The sequence below is a fragment of the Trichechus manatus genome, unplaced genomic scaffold, assembly GCF_000243295.1.
Source record: "Trichechus manatus latirostris isolate Lorelei unplaced genomic scaffold, TriManLat1.0 scaffold00057, whole genome shotgun sequence".
In the NCBI taxonomy this organism is placed as follows: Eukaryota; Metazoa; Chordata; class Mammalia; order Sirenia; family Trichechidae; genus Trichechus; species Trichechus manatus.
The window spans coordinates 11138232-11141067 of NW_004443993.1; the positions used below are offsets into that span (position 1 = coordinate 11138232).

The 2836-nt window shown below is 67.3% G+C and overlaps 1 protein-coding gene across 1 annotated transcript in view; it reads right to left on the reverse strand.

The window, feature by feature from the left end:
* Window positions 1–323: 323 nt before the first annotated feature.
* PIAS4 (protein inhibitor of activated STAT 4) overlaps window positions 324–2836 on the reverse strand; it is a 21554-nt gene continuing 19041 nt past the window's right edge. The window contains exons 9-10 of the mRNA XM_004378463.2: window positions 976–1106; window positions 324–598 (exon numbers count right to left, since the gene is read on the reverse strand). Coding sequence (XP_004378520.2) covers window positions 324–598; window positions 976–1106 — 406 coding nt within the window. The remainder of the gene's footprint in view (window positions 599–975; window positions 1107–2836) is intronic.

Consider the following 2836-nt stretch of genomic DNA (forward strand, 5'->3'; position numbering starts at 1 on the left):
AAGGACACCGCGGCTGTGGAAGGTCCCCGCCCGTGCCCTCAGGCGGAGGCTCTGGGATCGGCTGGAGGCCGGTTCACCTGGTTGAAGAGTCCGATTTTGTGTTTGCTTCGTTTTTCTTTTCTTTCTTTTGTACTTTTCTTTTTTTTTTAACTTTTTGAATCCTCCGCTAGGAGCCCAGAGGTACAGGTGCCAGGAGCCGGGGTCGGGGGCAGGAAACGAAAGGAAGGACAGGGAAAAGAAAATGCGACGGCGCCCCCCTCCGGCCAAGGCCCGCCTTGCCCTCCACGCGGTCAGCACCAGGGAAGTCGAGTGCACGGCAGCGGTCAGCAGGCCGACACCAGGCCCTTCTGGAAAGAGCAGCGACGTTTGGGCCGGGGGCCCTCCTCGTCCTCGTCCTCCTCGTCTTCCTCCTCCTCCTCCTCGTCCTCCGAGGATGACGAGCTGTCCAGCGTGAGGTCCACCACATCGGCACCCGGCTTCCCGTTCTCGGCGCTGCTGACTGTGCTGCCCCCGCCGCCGCTGCCACCGGCCGCACTGCTAACGCCACCGCCTCCGTTGATATCGGGGGCGGAGAGCAGCCCGCTGGCATCAGACGTGCCTGCGGGGCACAAGGACGGGGCAGTCCTCAGGTCCGCAGCTGACCCAGTGGGGAGACGAGGCCAGCGAGGGCCCGGGAGAGCTAGGACGGAACACCCCGGAACGTCCTGTCTGCCTCCCCATGCCAAGGCCGCAGACGTCGGGTCCCTGGCGCCTTGCACGGGGCAGTGCACAGCAGGTGCTCAATGACGGAACAAGCCGAGACAATCCCCAGGTCCAGAATTCCCTGTAGCACCAACCTGTCCTGGTTACCAATCACTGCTACGGCTGCCCCCAGCTGTGAACTGGGGAGGACCCTGGATGGGGGAGACTGCGGCTGGGGGGCCACAGGGGCTTGGATCCCGAGGACCAGCTCCTGGGGCGTGGACAGGGACTCACCGAGGACCAGGATGGGGCACTGGGGGCTGCAGCTGCGCTCCTTCTCGGCGCGGATGGGGCACCATGAGCCATCCGCCAGGAACTCGATCTCGTCCGCGCCCTCGCACTCGCTCAGGATCTTGGAGAGGAGCCTGGGGTGGACAGGGAGGGCGGAGGCTGTTCAGGGCGCGGCCCACTCACCCGACTCATGTGCCCTTCACGAGCCACTGACCCCGAGGAGTAACCGCCACTCTGCACAGCAGCTTCAGAAGCATGCCCACGGGCAGGTCCGGGGGCCGAGGCCGGGGGCCCTGTCCTCCCCTACCCTCGCGTACCATCCTGGGACACCTGGTGGCTGCCTGCCTGCCAGCGGCTCCTGCAAGCACAGGCCAGGGCTTCTCCACGCAGCACCCCGGCACCTCCTGCCCATCCCCCATGGAGCAGCTCCAGCACCCAGGCCGGGTTTCCTCTGTGCCTGCCCCCTCCCCTCGCTGTCCCTGCTTCCACAGGCAGCACACGGGTGCCCAAGAGGTGACTGCTCAAGGATGCGGGCCAGCGTGAGGCCAGGTGGGGGACCTGGGTGGCTCTTGGGATGCCGCGACCGGAGCATCTGGGCACACCGCCCACCCAGTAGATGAAGAAACTGAGGCCGGGGAGCTGTAGCGTGGGACCAGAACGAGGCAGCCTCACTCCTCCCGGTGGGCCTCGTCCCCCAGCGCCCACTGGGGGTCGGCCCCACACGACAAGCACACAAACCACCGCCAGCGGTCTACACCACGAGAAGCAGAGGCACGGGGCTGGGGCCTCATCTGTCGGCTGGGGCTGCAGCCCCACCCCACCACTTCCTGGCCCCTCCTCAGCCTCCTCACCCGCAGGACAGGGCAGCCCATTGTCCCCTGCGGCTGCAAGGGTCTGAGGACTCAGAGACCAGCGCCCAGGCTGAGCCGGTGCCGGGCCCACCTGAGTTCTAACGTTTCCTGGCAAAGCTGCACCTGCCTCCAGGTGCTTCTCCCACCTCAATCAAGGTCCCCACGCTCTGGAGCCAAGTTCCCTCCCACCCTGGCAGCCCTACCCTGCTCAGACTCCACCCCCAGGGTCACCCAGCCCCTCAGGTCACCTCTGCCTGCAACACCTGCTCCCGCAGAGCCCAGGCGCTCTGCCCCCACGCCCCCAGGGTCGGGGATAGGGTCCTTTAGGGGATCTGAGGGACACAACGTGTGAACCCAGGACGCCTCTTCCAGGAAGCCTCCCTGCCTGGCCCCCATGTAGGGCACAGCCCCATCCCAGCCCTGACGCCTTGAGCCATCAGGACAGCTACCACCCCAGCTGAGTGCCCGCTGCAGGCCTGTGGGGGGGAGGGGGGCGGAGCGCGGGCCACACAGCTGCCAGGCTGGGGACAGAAGAGCCATTCAGGCTTGTCCCCAGCGCCCAGCCCCAGGGGCCTCCTCACGCCACCCGAGGCTGGGCAGCACAGGGCAGCAGCTGGGCCCTTCCAGGGAGGGGACCAGGCTCAGGGCTGGCCAGACCTGGGTTCGAGTCCCGGCGAGCTGGGGGGCCCTGGCTGGTGGCTGCCCCCGAAGTGCAGTCTCCTCATCCTTGAAGTGGGATGGTCACCTTCCGACACGGCCGCGAGGGTGGGCCGTGAGGGCGGGCTCACCGAGACCCCGCACACCACGTGCTGGGCACAGACCGGGCTCGAATGTTGGCACGGACTGACATCCCCACAACAAGCCCGCCCTGCAGGTCGAAGGAGCTGTCTACTCCCGCGGCCCACATACCCTGTGCCCGCATCTCGGGTCCCCTGAGGGCCGAGGACGGGGCCGACAGCGCCACACAGCAGTCAGGAGTGTGCCCGCGTCTCGGGTCCCCTGAGGGCCGAGGA